Raw genomic sequence first — 20,518 nt, forward strand, 5'->3', positions numbered from 1 at the left:
CACGTGGGGTCAGCCTTTCTGAGTCTGCACTTTTCTCAAATACCTTACACAGAACAATTATGTTCGGGGCATATAAACTCCAGAACCTGAGAACAATCACACACTCACTCCACACAGTGGGTGTCCTTTTTTTTTTTTTAAATTTCTAGTCATTTCTAAATTTTCCGATTTCCCAATTTATCCGAATTTGATACAATACCACCCCCTGGTGGGAACCTTCGGGGAAGACGCTCACGGGAGGAGTTTTAATTCGAGAAGAAAATTCAGAGCATCTAGTGCACTGCTTTTTTCTCTCTCTCTCTCTCTCTCATTCTCTTCTCTCTCTCTCTCTCCCTCTTCCAGCCAAGTGTTCTCTTTTTAAAAACCTTATGCAAAACCTCAGGGAACAAAACAATAAAATGAAGCTATGCTGGGGGCCTTCTCTTTCCCAACTCCTCATTTCCAACCTCACACTCTCCCCCACACCGCCACAACCCCAGGATGTCCAAAATAGAACTTATTATCAGTAAACACAAGCCATCTCCTGCCAAAATTAAAACTAAAACGAAAATTAAAATTACAGCTAGTTCTGCAAAGCGTCCTTACCTCAGTGAATGGCATCTTCTTCACCCTTCTCTAAAGCCAAAACCCTCCTGAGCATTCACGATACACAAGAACAGAATAACTCTGAGCAAACCTGAGTCAGGAAACCAGGTTAGATCAATTTATTTCAGCGATTCCCAAACTCATTTTTACCATAACACATTTCTCCCTCATTCCCGGTAGGTTTTTTTGTTTTGTTTTGTTTTAACAACTTGCAGAAAACTCTTTGGATATATTTCATTCGGAATGATTGTTCTTTCCTAATCAGCAAATTAGCTCTTTGGCTGCACCTGCTTGCTACTCAATCTTCAAAAACGCTTAGGCAAAGTCAATCACGCTACAAGCGAGTGCTTGTGGTAATGGAGAGTACGGCCCTTGGGGACTGACCCCAGACAGTTACTGAGTTGACGCTCTGTCCATAGGCAACTTCGTCCCTGTCTTCTTCTTCTTCTTTTTTTTTTTAAGATTTTATTTATTTATTTGACAGAGAGAGAGATCACAAGTAGGCAGAGAGGCAGGCAGAGTGAGAGGGGGAAGCAGGCTCCCTGCTGAGCAGAGAGCCTGATGCAGGGCTCGATCCCAGGACCCTGAGATCATGACCTGAGCCAAAGGCAGAGGCTTAACCCACTAAGCCACCCACCGCCCCATCCCTGTCTTCTAACCACCATGACCAGCTGAGAGGAGGAAGAGGTTGCCATTAGTACTTGGAGGAATCATGCTTTGTCTTCTATTAAGTGTAATAAGCCTGTGTTGCGTGATCACCGTGTATTTTATTTAAAGGGATTATAATGCTCCCTTGAGCACAGCCTGCAAACTGTGACTAACAGTGAGTTAAGTGTTTTCCATACATCATCTCTCGCTGTGGATTTATTAGCCAAAAGATGTCAAAATCCTTATCGTTCTAGCATCAGTGTAAATTAGCACAGAGCTTTGAACACCGGATCTAGAAGAAATCTTACTCTCCCACAAGTATTTTTAACAAAAATAGTTTTGTGCCCTATGTCATTAGAACTGGACTTCAGCCTAGTTATGCATCGGTCCTAGATTAGGTTAGAACTAGTCCTAAGGCTACTAGGGCTTCATATTGCATCATTTCCCATTTTGAAAAGAAGGATACCACTAACTAAACTTTCATGCAATGGAGAAGTTAGTGGAATCAGTTGTGCTGCCTAGATCGTATTTTGATCATAGTCTCCGGGGCCATTTGCATGTGACCTACAGCTTTGACTTGGGACTCCTGAGGGCTCGGACACACTCCCCCACCAGCCTGGCGGCCTCCAGAGCAGTGCCCCAGTGCACGGAGATGCCCCCGCTCCCGTGGCCGTAGTGGTGGACCACGGGCAGCCTCCTACCATCCTGGGCGAGGAGCTCTGTCTGCAGCCGCAAGCCTGGCCGGAAGGGCCTTAAGCCCACCTTCTCCCTGATGTGGCAGGCTCCACGGAGGGACGGCTCAAGAGCACAACAACGGGAAAAAATATCTCTGCTCATTTCTGCATCTGGGGACAGATTCCAGTCTCCTTTCTGCCTCGTTCCTCCCAGGATTACGTTGGCTATGCCAGGATAAATATATGTCAGCCCATTCCCGTCCCGGATGAAATGCTTCACCCAGGGAGCCTGAACTCTGAGCACTTGGCCCCGCACTGGGAACAGCTTCGAGTCTCCTGCTAGCTGTCTGCTTCCAAGGCCTGAGCAGTTGATCACGATGTCGAAGGACGGATGGAGTTCCCACAAGTCTCCTATTCGTCGGGTGAGTATCGGGACCCCACTTCCTTTTAACCTGGGAAGAATGAGAGAGACTGTTAGGGGAGACTCAGTGGCTTCCTGTGCAAGCCCTCATGGGAAATGATGGACAAGACCACCGTGGCCAGGGTCCGAGCGATCCAAATTCTAGCCATCAGCTGCCCCGCATCCTTGGAAACTAGAGATTCCTAAACTGGAAGCTAAATGGAAACCTGTTTCAAAGATTCAAAACAAAAGAAATGTCTTGTACCTTTTGGTGTTTTATAAAGTTCCTATATCATACTAGCTGCTCAATAAACACTAAATCAATTCATATTTTAAATCCCCTAACCTTTTCTTTTTATGCCCTCTATTTAGAACCTAAATTTGAAGCCTGAGACATGTTGTCTCGTGTTGTGAACTCGTGCAAGTTCCTTTGCATTGTTCTGGTCTCCGTAATGAGATGTTTGGAACAGGAGTCACACCACCCATTTTATGTCTACCACAGGAATGTTTGCACGAGACAAATGCAAAGTATTTGCAGCTGATGGACTGACAGTTGCTGTTGATAATGATATTTTGGACCAAGTACATCCATAACAAAAAGAAATGGCTGGGGGCACCTGGGTGGCTCAGTAGGTTGGGTGTGGGACTCCTGGTTTCCACTGGGGTTGTGACCTCAGGGTCCTGGGATGGAGCCCCATCCACCCTCATAGCTGCTATGCTACTCTAAAATGCAATCCGGGTTTGCCTGCTCCCTACACCCATCTATCACTCACATTCAATGGTTTAATAGCCTGTAAGAATGACATTTGGTCTTCAGAAAATGTTTTACATTGATTATTATTTGAACATTATCTTGGTTTTGCTTTTAACACATTGTGGATTCCGCATGTTACTTAGTTAACACTGTGCTCTGGGTTCCAACTCTTCTAATTAAAACTCAGAGTTATTCTCCTAATTCAGAGAAATAAAAGAATTTTACCAGCCTGAGGACTTGACTGCACTGAACTTGTTTCCTCAACTGTCACCTACCGATAAGAATGTTGTAAGTCCGCAGGTTTTTGTAAAGATTATGCATGAATTCAACAAATGCAAATGTCCTTCTCAAGGGTCCCCCACTGGTTGCTACTGATGAAAGTCCACTCTCTCCCTGGAGACTTCTGAAATCATCAAAGCGACTGGAAACACCCCCTTATCCCCCAGCACCCCCTTCTTCCCCCACAGCAGGGTGCTGAGTACCTCCCTGGCCTTGACCCCAGGAGGGAACTTACTGAATGTGCCAGGGACCTGTCATCCTTGCACTGTTGCAATACAACCTCGTGTGATGCCCATTCACTCTTGTTATCCCATGGGCAATGTGTCGGTGAGCAGCAGGGTGTAGGAGGAAACCATACCGGAAGCTGCATGTTGGTTGACCAAGCACTTGTACAACCATATGTAGTAGTTATTTTATTCTGAGGGTTTTGAATGACATGGTTGGGGGTATAAGCTTGGTGACTTGCCCCATAAGGTTTCCTGCAACTGAGCAAGACCTCATTCTAGATAGGGAGAATGCGTTGTCCCAACCTCCCCTGAGGAAATGTGGGGACGGGAAACTCAAGAAGTTGAGTTCACTAAATAGCGCCAGACCAGTGTCTCCTGGCCATCACGTTAAAACCCAAGTGCCCATTTTCACCAAGCCTAAAAGTCAGCCCTCTGAAAGACCATATCAGCCTGATGCATTCAATTGGGGTGTGTGGGGGGTGTTCAGCAAGAGGGGAATTGAGCAGGTGTGGCCCTGAGAGGGATGGAGTTCCACGAAGCTCTTCTTTACACACACACACACACACACGCCCATACTCCACATCCCAGAAGCAAAGGGGAGTCCCCTCATCCTCTCCCTTCTCATAGGACTAGAGGCATCCTGTACCCCAACTCCCATCACACAGCACAGACTAAGCCATGTAAGAGAGGAATAATCCTGGGCAGCATGAAATAAGGAGTGGGGTGCCTGGGTGTCTCAGTCCATTGGGCATCTGCCTTTGGATCAGGTCATGATCCCTGGGTCTTGGGATTGAGCCCTGCTTTGGGCTCCCTGCTTAGTGGGAAGCCTGTTTCTCTTTCTCCCTCTGCTTGCCACTCTGCCTACTTGTGCTCTCTCTTTCTCTGTCAAATAAACAAAATCTAAAAAAAAAAAAAAAAGAGTAAGAAAAAAAAAAAGAAATAGGGAGGGGGCGTTGGGTTCAGTGTGGAGACTTCCTGGGGGAAAGGGGACACAGGGAAAGACAGAAGACAGGGCTCTGTGAGCTCTAGTAGGAGGGATGAGGCTGCTTTGACACTGAGTATGGTTATACCTAAAATAGCTTATAATACTTAGATTTAAAATATACATATATACATTTACATATATATGCATAATTTGGATGTGGTAAATAATTTGTATTCAGAAGGTCAATGGTGATATTTTCAAAATATATCCACAAATTCTTTGAACCCTTCCAGGCTGAAGCCTAATTCCCCTCCCCTTGAATGTTGGCTAAACCTAGTCACTTGCTTCTAATGAACGTATATATCATATATACACACAGACACATATATATACATAGATATAAATATATAAAACATATATATATTTGTTTTTGCAACATATGATATATGATCCTGGATTTTCTTTTGCTATAATGTATATTATTGGGACAATTGGCAAAATCTGACTTAGGTCTATAGATTTCAGAAATGTACCCATGTTAATTTAATGCCCTAATTCTGACCTTAGTTATATAAAAGAATGGCCTTTGGTTTAAGAAATATATATTCAGTATTTGGGGCAATGGGGCATCACATCTGCAGCTTACTCTCAAATGGTTCAAAAAAAAAGACATATATTTGGAGATAAAAGGATAAAGAAATATGGTAAGTTTAAGAGTTAGGGAATCTGGGTGAAGAATACATGGGATTGGAGCGCCTGGGTGGCTCAGTGGGTTGAGCCGCTGCCTTCAGTTCAGGTCATGATCTCAGGGTCCTTGGATGGAGTCCCGCATCGGACTCTCTGCTCAGCGGGGAGCCTGCTTCCCTCTCTCTCTCTGCCTGCCTCTCCATCTACTTGTGATTTCTCTCTGTCAAATAAATAAATAAAATCTTAAAAAAAATGATACATGGGATTTCTTTCATTTTATATAAAGTCTAATTTTGTGCTGGAAACATGATATCATCTGATGGCCATATTCCTTAGTCATTTCCTATTTGCATATTCTAATAAATCTAATGCATATTCTAATAAAATCAACTGCTTTCTATTCCCCACTTCTCAAAATATCCATCCCTGCTCTGACCACTCCATGAACTTGTATTCAAGTTCATTGAACGTCTCTCAGTTCCATTCAGGGGTACAGCGTTCTCTGGTTCCTTGTGTGGATGAGGCTCAGGGTTTCTATGGGCAGAGTGGTCCTGAAGGGGAGCCCCTGGGCACCCCGAGTCAGACCAGTGGGTGGAGTTTCAAGGAACAGGTCACCCGTGGAGCTGCCTTAGGATAGCTACTGAAGCCCCAGGGGGAACCCTTAAGGCTACGACACTGCACAGGGTCAATCTGTCATGTTCCTGATGTATGATCCATATTTCTGTCCAACTCCTAAGGGAGCCACATGAGTTTTGGGGGGGTTTTTGTTTTTTTTTTGTTTGTTTGTTTTTTGAGGCACTGCTGTGAGTGAGGCCACATGGGAGAACAGAAGCTATAGGAGATGGGAGACAAGGAAAGTAACTATGAGGCATTGTTGTACCAGTGGAAAGGAAATACAGAGAGAAGATTAGTATGATCAGTGCTCTGGTCAGTGCGGACCTTATCAGGGCCACAGTATAAAGCATGGCTTCTAAAGAAAGCAATGTACCGAAGTTACAGGGTCCCTAGCACAGAAATGAGGCATCCAGCTTTCCGGATGCAGGCAGGATGATTCTGATCCAGCCAGGATGATATATTTAGGTAGGATGTCTGGCAAAGAGACAGGCTCGGTTGACTTACTGCCTCTATGATTCATTTCCTGGACAGGGCAAGTGAAAAGCAGCAGAATATGACTCCACCGGCTGAGGATATAAAATATGATCTGTATGGCTCATTAAACCTCTGAGGGGTTTTTGTTCTTTTTTCTTGTTCTGGTTATTGTTGGGCATCGCTTTTTTTTTTTTTTTCTTTTTTGAGAGGGGGATGGTCCCTTCTGTTCTTTGAAAAAAGCTAAAGATCTCAATTGTGGTTAAAAACTTTTTTTTTTTTTGGTCTTTCCTAGAAGTTTATATTATTTCAGAAGGTTAGAGCTGAGGTTGGAGACATTTTTGTGTGGCTTGCTGAATGAAAAGCCTGTTTTTGAGTCAGAACACTGTAGGCTGAACACTCACATTGTATGGAAGGGGTGTAGGAAGCAACACAACAGACCCTGGGTGTGAGGAACAAGCAAAGATTGTGTGGCTTCCCAGCTGGGTTCGCCCCGGTGGAGAAGAGCAGATGCAGCCCACGGAGTGAGCCCCATGGGTCCCACTCCCTCAGCACAATGCCACTCTGCCTCTCATTTGGCTTGAAATCCTTGCCTGATAGGCTTGCCTTGGGCATGGAGGAGTCCCAGCCCTACAAAGCCTCCCTTAGGAGGAGAGGAGACAATGTCGCTCTCTTCCTCTTCCATGTTGGCTTTCCTGCCAGATGTCAGGCCCTGAGGGAAGAGAAGAAGACACCTAATGTCCACAGAGAGGAGGCCCTGTGTGCTGTCTGTGTAGACCTCGCTTGGGTGGTGGGCAGGGAGCAGGAGGAAGAGGAAGGTATCAGGGGCACAAGACAGTGCTGAAAAGATGGAAGGGTGGTGGTGGGACAAGGGTGTGTGTGCTCTCTGTCTGAAGCACCCATGTCCCAGCCCACTATCATGGCGGCCATGTCTTTCAAACAAATGGACTGACGAAGACCTACCCAGGACTCTAGCGGGGGAAAGAGCAGCCCCTCAGGCCTCTTCCCCCTGACTCTATCCCCTAAAAACAGACAGGAAGCAGCGTGCTCCAAGGCATGAACCCTAGCTGACTGGTCATCAGGCCAATGGCACTACTGCCAGGAGGTGGCTCCCACAGGCACAAAGTACCACTTGACTCCAGGTTATTTTAAGTAGACTGACATGCTGACAGCAGGCCTCCAGCTAATGAGGAAGTAGCAGGATTTCTCCAGGTCTTCATCCCACAGTTAGAAATTAGTCCTGAAAATAAGGTAATTTTGGAAATAAGGGGCCTGTTTTCCATAAGGTGATACTTTAGAAGCAGGTAGAACAAATCATTCAGGTAATATTTGTTTCCGTAGGAAAGTGGTTGGGGGTGGCTCCCAGAGCTAAGACATTTATTCTCAGCCAGAGTGGGAGGGCAGCTGGGATGAGGGCCACGCTGGGGACTGGCCCTCCCTCACTGTCAGCCTGGGGGTGCCCCTCCCCCACAGAGGGGGAAGCTTCCTACTGCCCAGGGCAGCCCCAGGCCAACTGGGAGGCTTAGGAAGACTCCTCAGAGAAGGGACACATACACTGTGGGTGACGCTGGCTTCCCTGCCCTGGCCCCCTCCCGTAGCAACGTCACCTGTTCAGGTAGCCTGGACCCTCATGCTTCCTCTGCCCCCAAAACTCTTCATCTTCTAAGGGCCTTATTGACTATTCATCTCTCAAAACAAAATGAAAGCAATGTGCCCTCTCTTCCAGGAAAAATTTCTGTTTAGGTTTTCTGTCTAGACTTTATATCCAATGCTTCATTGAAATGTTAGGAGAAACTACACGGACATGCACACACACACACACACACACACACACACACGTGATTACCATAAGCTCAAGACTCTTTCTAGGACTTAGAACTTACCCTGGCTAATCTGAGCTGTGCCTCCCTTCCACTGGGCCGCTTAGAGGACCCCACTCTGGATCTTCTCCCGCTATGCATGAGAAATTAGAATGTGGGGCCAAGGAATGGACCCAGCAAGCGCCCCCCTCCTTCACAACCAGTCCATGAGCTGGGAACCCACGGTCCCCATATTTTCCCCCTACTTCCAGGGTCTGCATCGTCTTCCTCTGAGAGGTAGATCATGTCACTTCGTGCACCCTTGCCCAAGAGGTAGCCAAAGGACAGCTATTGGCGCAAAGTGAGCTTGAAAATATGGACTAGGGTGTCTCATGGCATGCACCTAGTATCCCCTGCCACCATGTTACTGTGCAGCACTCCTGAGAATCCAAGATGGCTATATGTAAACTTGACCTTTGGGTGGTTGCACATTAGTTGTTAAAGTAAAGGGATAAATGATATTTTATTTAATGGTTTGTTAGCTTGGTTTGGAACATTTAAATATGTACACATACCATATGGGCTCCTGTATGTGTTCTTGTCCAGGCTGGATGTGGTAGAGGAGGGTCAGATGTTGGGTGTGTTCTCTACATTCCAAAATCACAACAGAAGGAAACTTCAGGGTACGAAGGGAAGTAGAAGGGAGACAGAGTAAAGGCAGTTTATTTCTGCTTTGAATATATACATTTAAAATGTAGCATTGCATCAGGTTGGTTTTAAGGAAAAGATGGAAAGAAATATTCATGAAAAGAAATCATTTTTCTTTTCAAAATTGGAGTGTGTGGAATGCTGTTGTGCCCGAAAGTAAGAAAGTGCTAAAGAGAGAGAGAGATGCAGAAATGTCAAAAAGACATAAGAGCTGCTTGAAGGGGCTCTCACTGGCCAAATCTTGGGCAATTTGAACATCAAAATAAATAATAAGAGTAATAGATTATAATTCATTGAGTAAAATAGGAATCCCCGAGCCCATACTGACATAAATAAGTAACTGAATAAATATGGGGGAGGGGAGTTTTCCTTATAGTAGAAAGCAAACTAAATGTGGAAGGAGTTGGAAATTTATCACTTGGCAGGGCACCTGAGGTGGCTCAGTCCGTTAGGCCTCTGACTCTTGGTTTCATTCAGCTCAGGTCATGATCCCATGGGTCGTGAGATCAAGCCCTGCATCCAGGGAGCCTGCTTAAGATTCTTTCCCCTTCCGAACCCTCCTACACTGTTGGTGGAAATGCAAGCTGGTGCGACCACTCTGGAAGACAGCTTGGAGGTTCCTCAAAATGTTGAAAATAGAACTACCCTACGACCAAGCAATTGCACTACTGGGTATTTACCCTAAAGATACTAACGTAGTCATCCAAAGGGGCACATGCACCTGAATATTTATAGCAGCAATGTCTACAATAGCCAAACTACGGAAAGAACCTAGATGTCCATCAACAGATGAGTGGATAAAGAAGATGTGGTATATATACACAATGGAATACTATGCAGCCATCAAAAGATGTGAAATCTTGCCATTTGTGACAACGTGGATGGAACTAGAGCGTATCATGCTTAGCGAAATAAGTCAAGCGGAGAAAGACAACTATCATATGATCTCCCTGATATGAGGAAGTGGAGATGCAACATGGGGGGTAGGAGAAGAATGAGTGAAACAAGATGGGATCAGGAGGGAGACAAACCATAAGTGACTCTTAATCTCACAAAACAAACTGAGGGTTGCTGGGGGTAGGGGGTTTGGGAGAGGGTGGTTGGGTTATGGACATTGTGGGGGGTATGTGCTATGGTGAGTGCTGTGAAGTGTGTAAACCTGGCAATTCACAGACCTATACCCCTGGAGCTATTATATAATTATATGTTTATAAAAAATTTAAAAATAAAATTTAAAAAAAAAGATATTTTCCCCTTCCCTCTCCACAACCCCCTTCTTTCCCCTCTAGTTCCTCCTGCCTTGAGTAAATAAATGAAATATTTTAAGAAATGAAATGATCACTTGGCAAACATTATAGTAGTGATCAAGTCAAGAATCATGAATGAGAGTTAAAGCTAATGTGCAAAAGTCTTTTTGGAGGGGGACCAGCTTCTAACACAGTGCCGAGTTCAGGCATAGATGTTGAACACAGAATTGTGGGATTCATGAATGTGGAAATCAGTCATCCTATAGATCATACCTGGGACCAGATCATCGTTGCCACTGCTTATCTTGAGTCATTTTTCCAACGTTTACAAATAATTCACCTTGTCCCTATTTATCTACCATATATACAGATTTGGGGACTGAAAGGGCCAATGTGTCTCAACCCTAGATATACTTATAATTTCCAGACTAAACTAAAGGGAGATTTATTGATGCGTTGCAAATAAAGAAACTCTTGATGTATTTCATAACTAAGTGGGATCAAGAAGTCCCGAAAACCAAGCCAAAATGCAAGTTCAAGGTATTTTGGACTGAACTTGGTAAGGAAGCATTTACCTAATCTAGATAAGATAAGACGCCTTAGGTATAGATGTCTTAATTATGACAAAGAGAAAAAGAGAGCGATTTTTTTCAACACTAATGAGAACAAAAATTTCAAAAACAATTTATAATAAGCTTAAGATTCTCCATCTAAAGAACTGGAGCAAATCATCTAATTCTATAGCCGGAAGCTACTCTCCAAATGTCTCCATTTTACAAATGAGGAAATCTCAGATACTGTGTCAGTGAGTGGGTTTTACTTACTGGTGGGCGGGGGACCAATAAATCATACAGCCTGAAGAAGAATCCGGCACCACGAGGTAGAAGAAGATGAATGTGTTACTAGCGGCGTAGTGTCCCTTACTGCTCGCAACACACACACCGTCTTCAGATCGTTCGACCCAGCCCTGGCCATTGTGAGCAGTGAACAGGACACATGGCAGAAGACCTCTGGGGGCCCAACAGGGAATTTTTCCTCTCTATTGTATGAGAAGCTACGAAATTATTTATGGCTAGGACAGATAAAGGAAGCAGCAAGGAGCCATTTCAACTGACCTCTTCTCCAACCACGGGAGGTAAGTAGGGCTTTCACATTTCAGAGTCGTGAAAGCGTGACCAAACACATGCTGGGGGAATTTCTTCAGCTCAGCCTCGGTCATCTTTCGAAACCCCAGAACCACATCAGCCCAGAATGGCACTTCCTCCGTAGGAACGCTCCGAAATATTTGCCAACTGAAAAACATAAGTGGAAAAAATTTCCTGAAATTTTGTGAAATATGTTTCCCGTGAACCTCCACATTTTTTAAAGCATTTTAAAAAACACACTTTCTGGGGCACCTGGGTGGTTCAGTCGGCTCTGGTCATGCTCCCAGGGTCCTGGGATCAAGCCTTGCTTCGGGCTCCCTGCTCAGCGGGGAGTCTGTTTCTCCTTCTACCCCTCTCCCCTGCTTGTGCTCTCTCAAATAAATAAATAAAATATTTAAAAATAAATATATAAAAACACACTTCCTATCCCCCTAAAAAGAAAAAGATCTACTCTTCCATTCTCTTGGGTTCGGATAATTTAGCAGCTATGTTTGAAATGTTCATGACTGGGCGGGGGGGATAAGATGTTTAAAAAGCTGTGTTTTAAAAATTGGACTTAACTCTTTTTTTCTAAAAACTCCTCTCAGACTTTCTTTATTGACTTGTGACTATGCACTTTTGAGGAAAGGTTTTGGTATCTTGTAGTACATTTTATGTAAGTTGCAAGCATCCATCAGAAGCTTAAAGGTTGCCCTCCATTCTGAACAAAATATCTAAATTGGAGCGAGCCATCATGGGTGAACAGGAGGCTGAGTGTGCATTATGGGGTAAGTTGTGGGTCATCCCCTCATGCTGAGTCATCAGGAGGAGCCCAGTTACCGTCGGGCCACCAGCACAGCCAGGGTGGATGAGGCCGGAATGATACTGGTTGTTAACAAGCTGGCAAGAATGCTACTAAGAGATGCTAGGCACGTGTTTGGATTTGCAAGTCTTGGGTTGTTTTCATCAATAGATATAAGGGTTTTAAATCATGGCTACTCTAAAATAGCAAGGAAAATCGCTTGAGTGCTGTACATAGTAGCTCATGATGTGATCATTCACACACCAGAATCCATACGTCTCTAAGTAGTTCATTTAAAGAGCGCCCAGGGAAGGTGTGAACGCTGTTTGCTGCAGGGCTCCATGCTGGGCCTTCTTGCTGTCTCATTCTGCACACTCTCCCTCGGCTAGATGGCCCCTTCCATATCTTCACCATCATCTACACGCCAGACGCTCAGGGGGCTACAGCTCCAGCCCTCTCTTCTCTCCTGAGCTCCACAACCAGACCCAGACCCATGTTGACTTTCTCTCTCCCCCCCCATCCACATGCCATCAACTGCCAAATCTCAAGTCCCATCAACTCTCTTTCTCAGCATTTCTCAAATCCATCTACTCTCTGTCCCCACGGTCAACACCTAAAGGGTTGTACCACCGTCTCTCTTTCCAGGCTACAGGAGGGATAGTTTTCACACATAAACATGATAAACATTTCAATGTGTAAAATCTCAATGGCTTCCCATTACCCTGGTGGTTTTTCAGTTCCTTCAACACACCACAGTTGTCCTAGACTCAGGTCTCTGTGAACGCTCTTCCTTCTACCTGCAATGACGCCCCTTGTGATCCTGACCCTGTCTCTGCCCCCTCCTTTCACTTCTGCAGTGTCACCAGACTAACCTACACTCATCCAGATGGTCTCTGTTGAAACATCACTGTGTTCCAGGTGGCTTCTCAAACTTCCCGGAGCAAGTTTATTCTCCAGTGATACACTTCCATAGGACCCTACATTCTTTCCTTGGTAACTCGGGTCTTATTTGCAATTAGTTAGACTTAGGACAGACCATAAGCTATGGGAGGGCAGGACTGTGTCTTTTTTTTTCTCAACAATTCATTCAACATACATTTATTGAGCATTTACTATATGCCAAGCAGTGTGTATTAAATGGCTCCTTATTCTATCACTAATACTGAAGAGAGTGCTATACTGGTGAATGCTGAATAGAGTGTTTTGAAGAAATACATAGATGAATAATGAATGAGGCTACACACTTATGCTAAAGATGCTCTGGACATCATTTGTGCCCTTATCTCTTCACTTGACTGATTCAAATCTGTGTTGTTGTTGTTGTTGGTTTGTGGTGGTTTTTTTTGTTGTTGTTGTTTTTTGTTTTTTGTTTTTTTTGGTAAGCAAGTGCAACAAGATCACTCATGTGAGAGAAATAAATAACTCTCTTTCAGACCAGGTAGAGGTACATTCTTCTTAATACCATCGACGGCGACAAAATCTCAGTCTTGAAAGGACATTTGCATTTTAGACGCAACTGTTTTCAAAAATTACTTAGAGACAAAGTTTGTGAGTTAAATATGTCACATGGGTTTTGGACAAAAACAAATTGTGGCCATAAATCAAGGAGAACAATTTTTCTATGCGATTCATCAGCTGGATTTGGAGTTACAGTATCAATTCATCTTCAGGAGGTCGAAAGGAAGTAAAAGTTGCTGCTTGTTTCGACTGTGGGAAATGAGGGGCGTCGACGCCAGTCATGATGGTGGGGGGGGGGGGGCAAGAAGAGGAAAAGGGCAGAAATCGGCCTGAAGGGGGGGTGTTCACTGGCAGAGAATGTCAGCGACAGCCTGATCACAGAGGAGAGAGGGCAGGCTTTTCTAAACTTCACAAAAGATGCAGCAGTTTTGAGAACTTAGTAAAAAGCAAGCATCCCTCTGCTCTTCAGGAAGCTATGGGGTATTACTGTGTTAGCACATAGGACATCACAGAGGATATATGTGTTATGTCATAAATTAAAGACATAAATTAGAAGTGAAAGAATGGTTAGTGATCTCTTTTTAAGAAGCTATAGCAAGATGTTATCATATTCTAGGTGCTAATCCACACTAGAAATGCCAAAAAGGATTCTTTTAAGTTGTTCATGTAATTATGCATGTCTCCTGAATTATGCATATCCTGAAGATATTGAGAATCAAACAGAGGGCGCCTGGGTGGCTCAGTCGGTTAAGTGTACGACTCTTGGTTTCAGCTCAGGTCATGATCTCAGGGTCATGAGATCAAGTCCTGCATCTGGCCCCATGCTGGGTGTGGAGGCGGCTTAAGATTCTCTCTCTCACACTCTCTCTCTGCCCCTCCCCAACCCACCCAACACTGTTCAGGTACTCTCTCTCTCTCTAAAAAAAAAAAAAAAAGAAAGAAAGAAAGAATCAAATAAAAATGTCCTAACCATTTCAAAAATATGCCTCCTAAATGCCACTTTAAAAGATAACTTTAGTTACCAACAATATTTCCTTTTTTGGGACATCTCATTCTCCAATATCACACCTGTTGGCTTTCCATCAGCCACAGGATCCCCACATAGCCCAAGTTCGGTATTTACTTGCTATAAGTTTTGTTTTTGTTTTTAAGATTTTATTTATTTATTTGACAGAGAGAGACACAGCGAGAGAGAGAACACAGCAAAGGGAGTGGGAGAGTGAGAGGCAGGTTCCCCGTGGAGCAGGGAGCCCAATGTGGGACTCGATCCCAGGACTCTGGGATCATGACCCGAGCCAAAGGAAGACGCCCAATGACTGAGCCACCCAGGCACCCCAAGTTTTTTAAGCCATATTTGAAAATCACTGCATAATACCTGAGGAAACCCAAAGTAGTATTTGTGACAAGAAACTGTAACAGTTGTTTAAAAGTCTAATACTATAAGGGGCCTGGGTGGCTCAGTTGGTTAGGCGACCAGCTCTTGACTTCAGCTCAGGGGCATGGGATCGGGTCTGGCATTCAGCTCTGTGCTCAGTGCAGAGTCTACTTGGGATCCTCTCTCTTCTTCTGCCTCTGTCCCTCCTCCTGCTCAGTCACTCACCCTCTCTCACTCTAAAAATAAATTTTAAAAATCTACTTTTTAGAAGTCTAATACTATATATACTAATATATGATATATGATTAATGTACTAATAACTTGTCTTTCTTGAGTTCTTGGGAGTAACGCCTAGAATGTTCTTCAAAATCCTCCCACATCCAGTTCAGTCCTCCTCTCAGCAGATGCTCAACAATATTTCAAGATGAATTCTCAAGTCCACTAAGATCATTCTAAATTCTAAAATAACTTCAAATTTCCTCTCTTACCCAGATACCAGGTGAACACCAGCATCTTCAGCTTCTGCAGAATTGGCAATTGCAAAGAGGTGGTCAAAGGTCTCTCTAAACCACTGCTTCTGCTTGGCAATGGGTGCGTCTGTAACCACGGGGGAAAGCAAAGCAGGGCAGAAAGGAAGTGGTGATGATGACCATGCTCCCAACTAGCCCCTTCCTAGACACTGGGAGAAAATACAGAGGCAGGGAGGAACATTTAGATAAGGCACCACATTGGGGTCGAGAATCCATTAGCAACCAGAGTATCGAATGTTGACACCAGCTGTTGACTCCTGTTCATGTAAAGATTAATCATCAGAGGGTGAAGTGGCCGATCAGAACAAAATCTGACATAGGAGCCATCTGGAAGGTGGTCTTTGGCCCTAGATATATTCCAGACCTTGACAGGTCCATAGCCAATCTGAGCAGAAGTTAGTTCAGGCTGAGGGAGGTATACCCAGATGGCCACACAGTTGAGACAATAGAAGAAAGAACCTAGAACCTCTTTCCTGGGGTCTAAAAACATGGTGGGTAATAAGGGAAAAATCTGTGGGGCCCAAGGCAACCAGAACAGAGAACAGACTACACATCAATAGGAAGCCCAGGGTCCTTACCCTCTGATGCAAGGAGACAAGGTCAGCATTATGGAGCTGAGCTCCTCAGGAAGGACTTGCTGCAGTTCCATCCTAGGCTGCCATTCCTCCATCCCCCTCCACTCCCTGGAACCACATGATAGTTTAGGGTAGCATTCCCCAGGTCAGTAGGGCATGCAGGGAGCACACGAGGCACCACCTCCCTGGCAGAGTCCTATGGATCAGTGCTCCCTGTCAGCCAGGCATCGTCCCTGCCAGAACACAAGAGACTGGACCCAGATACTAACAGAGAAGAAATAAGGGTTATGGTTCAAGCCCCCAAATAATAGGGTCCAGTGTAGGCATAGAGAGCGAGCACAATCTGGGGGTGCTGACAAATCCAAACGGGGTGAAGAATTGGGACATCTGATCCCTAGGGAAGGTTATGAGGGAGAATCCAAGGTCAGGCTAGGGTCTGAGGAACAATAATCCTGAGGGGCCGCGACGGCAGGAGCCACAGGGGAGGCCAGGGAACTGAGGCAGAGAGGACGCTGGGTAGGCTCTGCTTGGAGAGATGCCCCTAGAGTTCACGGTAGAGATGAAAAGGCCTGCGGAGCCATCTTGCTCCCCCAAAGTCTCCAGGTCAATGCGGCCATCTCAGGTAGCAGAGTTTTATAACAATTCTCTTATCAGAGTGCCAATAAATATGTCTTTAATAGTAGATCTGTGCTGTCGTCTTTAAACACAGCCCATGTGAACTCAACACAGTCTTCCAAAGTGGCAGCCTGGGCCACTGGCTTGGAAATAAGAGAGGAATCATAAGCTGTAAAAAGAGCTAAACTAGGCCTTGCACAAATTATACCCCAACAGTCCAAGCCGGTGTCTGGGGCTGTATTGAAACGCATCCCCTTGATCCCATTTCAATCCTTAACAACAAAACAGTGGCTGCACTTCACATGCTACAGGAGTCATCCCCAGAGAATGGACGATTGCAATTCAGCGGCGGACAATGCAGGCCAGCCTGGCGATCTAAGTCACGTTCAAGGGCTGGTAAGAGAAAACTGCAGCTGGAGCAGTGGTAGTAATGGCAATCATTGCTACAGCACTTCCAGGTGCTGTTCTAACCAATTTCCATGTAGGAACTCATTAATCCCCCAGCAGCCGATGTTGTTCCTAGATGGAACTGACATTTATGAGCACAGAAGTATCGCTGGGACTGGTCTGAAAGAAGCCCAAAGAGAAGACTGAGGTCCTTATCCGGAAGCACCAGGGAGAAGCGCCCTCTGATCCAGGGGCCCGCAACCACCCAGCCAAGGGGTGAGCTCAGGCCTCCACGGCCCGCATGGACTCTTAGATGAGCCTCCTCTACCGATGATTCCATGACTCCCATTCAGCCTTCTGACTGCTCGCCCAGGCCTGGTGCAAGCCAAGGGGCTCCTGGACAATGGACACAAGAACTCTGGTGGCAGGAAAGGTGCTCAGAAAGTGTGAACTCGCATTCTGCAAAGCACTCCAGGTTCCTGAGCGTATTCCCATGCACGTGTAACTCTGATTTTACAAAAAATAAATAAATAAAAGCTAAAATTAAAGGAGGGTAGAAATGAGGAAGTGGAGATGGTGAGTATAAGCGTCATTGGCTGCAAAATGATTTTGGTTTCTATTTAATGCTGTTTCCCTTCTTCTGTTTCATGTGCAGAACACAGAATGGAACGGATATGTGAATGTGTTTAAAAAAAAATCAAGGCATCTGTAGGCCTGAATACATACAACGGACTGTTTGTATACTGGCTAAGAAGCGAGGTAGTTTTAGGGGCAGTTGGGTGGCTCAGCCCTTGAGTGTCTGCCTTTGGCACAGGTCATGATCCCAGGGTCCTGGGATTGAGCCCTGCCTCCGGCTTTCTGCTCAGTGGGAGGCCTTCTTCTTCCTCTCCTACTCCCCTTGCTTGTGTTCCCTCTCTCGCTGTCTCTCTGTCAAATAAATAAATTGAAGAAGAGGAAGAGGAACAAGAACTGGGGATAGTTTTAGTCCCATTACAAATAAGCCTCGGAGTTACCAGCTGTGGTAGTCATGAGTGCTCTTCTCCAAATACTTCTGGCTGGCTCCTTTCTGGGAGCCTTAGAGAAATAGACTTTCTGGCCACCTTCAGAGAGGTGGGGGCAGGTGACTAGTGCTGGCCAATGACCTGTCATCAGAAGGGATGAAAGTTGCTTCCTGTCCAGAGCCTTTCGTTGCTAGGGTGAGACCCTGCCCACCCCTCAAAACTGTCTCCCCCCAGACACAGGTCCTGACGACATCCAAGACAGCAGCTACCCAGCCCCTTAGGTCCCAAGGTGATGAGCAGAGCCCTTGTTGATGCTCAGTAGACACAGTCTGAGCCAGAGACGAAGCTTTGTTTTTTAAGCTGCTAAGACTTGGAGGCTATGTTTGTCCTGCAGTGTAACTCAAGCATTCCTAACAGAGGAACCAATAAGATGTTAAAATTGAGCATTATAGGGACATGCACATCCAGTGGTCCTAGTCTACAGAATTCCACTCAGAGCCTCCTAACGTCTATCATATCTGACAGAGGAGCTAAAATCCCTCTCTTACCTGCATCGACATGAGGGATAAGCATGCCGGCTGCCACATCGCTCGTGGTATCAGGAGAGAACTTGTCTGACAGGACTGTAATGGAGCATCCCGGGACCAGCTTGGAAACGCACAGGGCGGTAGAGAGCCCCACCACGCCTGCCCCCACAACTGCGATCCGTACTGGGTCCATGGGCCTGGGAGGAGAGAGTGTGAGCTAGAAAGCTCGGTTAAGTGTTCTTCCATCCAGTTCAAAGCCTGGCCCTGATGACTCCTTCCTTAGGTCCACAGTTTCTCCAAATAAGGTCTATCCCATCAGCAGTTCTCATGGGTTAAAGAGAGCCCCTCCATAAGCTCTTTCTGGTAGATGTTGGGGTATTGGGCAACAAAGTCTCGATGGAGTTTTAGACATCAGCCTGAAGTGGCCTTTAGAGCACATGACAGGTAAATGGGTTTGCATCTGGGGGCAGATTTCTACTCACTCAGCTCCTTTCCTAAGCCGCTTCTCCTGTGGGCGCAGCCTAGGGAAGGCTGGTCAGGTTTGCAAGGTAGCCAAGAGGAGCAGAGATACCCTCTCTATTCCCAGAAACCTCCTGAGGAGTGGCCACTGAGAGGACAGGACCCATGGGGCAACTTTAGAACTCAGCTCTTTACAAACTGGTTTTTAGTTACAACGACAAGACAAAAGTCTGAACAATTGAAACTCACTCCTTCCCCCTCCTGCCCCTCTAACTGGAAACCAACGCTCGTCTCCCTTCCCTGCCTCTGCCACTGCTTTCCCACCGGCCGCCCGTGTCACCCCGCCCCCCAACCCCTGTGCCTGAAACCCCACCCTCTGAGGGTAGACTTTCTCGAAAAGGAGCCTGGATTTGTTGGGGGGGGGGGCGTGGGCAACCCATGTCTTCCTACCTCCTAGCCTCAACTCCCTCATCAGCAAACCAGGTCATGTGAATTCTTTATTAGCTCCTTTGGGTTGGAAAAAAGAAAGACCCACAGAGGTTATCGCACAAAGGCAGCTCTGGCATGGAAATGCAGGAGGCGGACCTCCAGGAGCCTGAGGCAGGTACCCAGCGTGAGAACAAAAGGGTGGTTGAGGGCCCGACACCCACCCCCTCCTCACCGTTGAGCAGCAGGAGCCCACTGAGCCTCTCCGGCTGTCAGCCTCCCCAACCACTGCTGCTCTCCTGCTTGTCTTTCTATTTTCGTTCCCCACCCCCTCTCTCTGTAGGTCTTGGGCTGAAACTCCAGAGAGAGAAAATGCGGTGGTTCCAGGTGCTCACTGTCATTGTTATCCACGTTCTAGCACCAGGGGAGCTCACTGGGCTAAGCTGGCCTAGAAACGTGCCTCTTGGCACATCTGCCCTTTCCTGTCCAGTCAGCAGTAGGCAGGGCATCAGTTCCCGTGGTTCAAATCATGGCCACCTGCCCATAAAATTCACCTTTCCCCGGGAGGGCATTGGGCAGTTCTCCCGTGAGTGGGGCCAACATGGCGGGGCTCAGCTGTCGGTGGTTTCCTCCAGTTCTGATGGGCTCTGGCTCCAGGATCATATAAGGTCCTCCAGTGAGGTTTAAGGTGTGCTTTTTCTATTTCTCAAGCAGTACATGCATTTCCTCAACCATTAGTTAATCTGCTTCCTCCCCAACAGGTGGGCTAGCTGAGAAGGAACAGGATTGCCAGGACAGAGGGAAGGGTCTGGGACAAGGGAGAGACCAGTGGAGGCGGGGCAAGCTGGAAGAGCATAGCCCCGCATATGCCCTTGCTGACTTTCCTTTTTCGCAGGCTCCCCTGCCCAGCAACTTTCTCAAAATAGCTCTAATAAATTAAGTTGAGAGGGAAAGTAACATGGCTGAGAACAGCCAGCTGCCAGAGAGGAGAAATTGAGCCAGCCAGGTGGGTACATCCTGGCCCAATGACTTGAGAATCACAGTCACCTGATCCGATTAAGACAGTCCCAAACCCCCAGAGCACGTAACAGAATGACCCCCGAGCTGCAAACGGAAGGATTCGAGTACCTGTCTGTGAGAAAGCGGTCTGGGAGTCCACAGAAGGCCCTGGCACCAACACTTGTTTTCCCAGTGAGTGGTTGGTCTAGTGCCCTGAGAGA

General features: G+C 46.1%; 1 protein-coding gene across 3 annotated transcripts; it reads right to left on the reverse strand.

The window, feature by feature from the left end:
* Window positions 1-681: 681 nt before the first annotated feature.
* DDO (D-aspartate oxidase) lies at window positions 682-20,507 on the reverse strand. Of its 3 annotated transcripts, XM_059399271.1 has the most exons (5): window positions 20,427-20,507; window positions 18,435-18,610; window positions 15,267-15,375; window positions 11,135-11,311; window positions 682-2,359 (listed from the first exon to the last, which is right to left on the reverse strand). In XM_059399271.1, exons 2-5 carry the CDS (start codon window positions 18,604-18,606, stop codon window positions 1,798-1,800), a joined length of 1,020 nt encoding a protein of 339 aa, XP_059255254.1. In that variant the 5' UTR covers window positions 18,607-18,610; window positions 20,427-20,507; the 3' UTR covers window positions 682-1,797. The 3 variants fall into 3 exon arrangements, with proteins under 3 accessions (XP_059255254.1, XP_059255255.1, XP_059255256.1); XM_059399272.1 differs by lacking the exons at window positions 15,267-15,375; window positions 18,435-18,610 and having other exon boundaries at window positions 20,427-20,505; XM_059399273.1 differs by lacking the exons at window positions 15,267-15,375; window positions 20,427-20,507 and having other exon boundaries at window positions 18,435-18,521.
* Window positions 20,508-20,518: the final 11 nt, after the last annotated feature.

This window comes from Mustela nigripes, chromosome 5, assembly GCF_022355385.1.
Source record: "Mustela nigripes isolate SB6536 chromosome 5, MUSNIG.SB6536, whole genome shotgun sequence".
Taxonomy (NCBI): domain Eukaryota; kingdom Metazoa; phylum Chordata; class Mammalia; order Carnivora; family Mustelidae; genus Mustela; species Mustela nigripes.

Coding starts and splice junctions, on each gene's coding strand:
- DDO (XM_059399271.1), bottom strand. CDS start 18,606: ATGGACCCAGTACGGATCGCAGTTGTGGGGGCAGGCGTGGTGGGGCTC. Junction 15,376..18,434: donor TATCCCTCATGTCGATGCAG/GTAAGAGAGGGA, acceptor CCGTGGTTACAG/ACGCACCCATTGCCAAGCAG. Junction 2,360..11,134: donor CTCCCGTGGTTGGAGAAGAG/GTCAGTTGAAAT, acceptor CATTCTTCCCAG/GTTAAAAGGAAGTGGGGTCC.